Raw genomic sequence first — 1,067 nt, 5'->3', positions numbered from 1 at the left:
GCAAGTAAGGGTACTAAACTCCAAAAAAAATGGCTGTGGACGTTAGCCCTGCTGCTGTGTGGAGGTTGTAAAAGTTCACTAGACCTTCTATCCAAATTTCAAAAAAAAAAAAGGTACATCGGAAACTACACTCTGCTTTAAAAAACTCATGAAATAACCCAGATGAATTTGCATCTTTACCTGAGCTTAAGACTAGCAATTACCCTTTTTGTACCCAAAAGTCCTCTAACGGCTACTAGCATTAAGGCCAAAAGAGTGCACTTAAAGTAGCTAATTACAAAATTAATACAAAAGAAGATGAAGAGAAACTCTCTCTCTCTCTCTTCATCTTGTGACCGTTCCCATGATACACGCACCCCCATTTAAGGCCAAGCACGCTCAGCTCATGTCATAGAGAGAGAAAGAGGAGAGAAATTGAAAAGAAAAGGGCGCTCCTTTGCTCTCTCTCTCTCTCTCTCTCTCATAGAAATCATGTGTTGAGCTAGAGCTCCAAGCAATCATAGCAATCTCCAACCTCCATTAATAAACAAAACGAAGGAAGGAAAACCCATAAAAATCCCCACTGGAAATGATTCAAATGAACCACTTCTTATGGACAACTCACCATCCAGAAGCCACCACCACTGCCTCCCATTAACAAAACCCTCATCAAACCTCAACCCATTTGCGCTTTTGAGCTACTGGGTCTCAAAATCCCTGAAAAAGCCAAGATTCCCAAATGGGTGTGTGTTGAAAAGCCCTGTTTCTTGGAGCTGCCCTGTTTTTGGGCAGATTGAGGGGATCAAAATGGAGAGTAATTTGATTGAGGGAAGTGGGTTTAGAGAGAGCGAGGAGTATAGTGAGTCCACTGAAGCGGGGAGCAGAGACAGCAGTTCGAGCACTGAGGCTTCGTCGAGCGAAGAGAAGCAGAGTTGCGATGAGACTGAGGAAATCTCCGAGGAGGTTGCTGACTTGGGTTGGCCAGTGAAGAAGAATTCGGTTAATGAGGAGAAAACCCTTGTTGAACAGGGGAAGATCGATAAGCCCAAGCCAAGTGTTTCAGGTATTTAAGGTTTAGATCTGAAATT

The 1,067-nt window shown here is 43.3% G+C and overlaps 1 protein-coding gene across 1 annotated transcript in view; it reads left to right on the top strand.

Annotated features, from left to right (window-relative positions):
* LOC109842900 (rop guanine nucleotide exchange factor 7-like) overlaps positions 391 to 1,067 on the top strand; it is a 4,245-nt gene continuing 3,568 nt past the window's right edge. The window contains exon 1 of the mRNA XM_020411808.1: positions 391 to 1,042. Within this exon, the coding sequence (XP_020267397.1) occupies positions 592 to 1,042 (451 nt within the window). The 5' untranslated portion in view covers positions 391 to 591. The remainder of the gene's footprint in view (positions 1,043 to 1,067) is intronic.

This window comes from Asparagus officinalis, chromosome 5, assembly GCF_001876935.1.
Source record: "Asparagus officinalis chromosome 5, Aspof.V1, whole genome shotgun sequence".
Lineage (NCBI taxonomy): Eukaryota > Viridiplantae > Streptophyta > Magnoliopsida > Asparagales > Asparagaceae > Asparagus > Asparagus officinalis.
The sequence above is the reverse complement of the archived record's forward strand: the minus strand, read 5'-3'. Positions and strand labels throughout refer to the sequence as shown.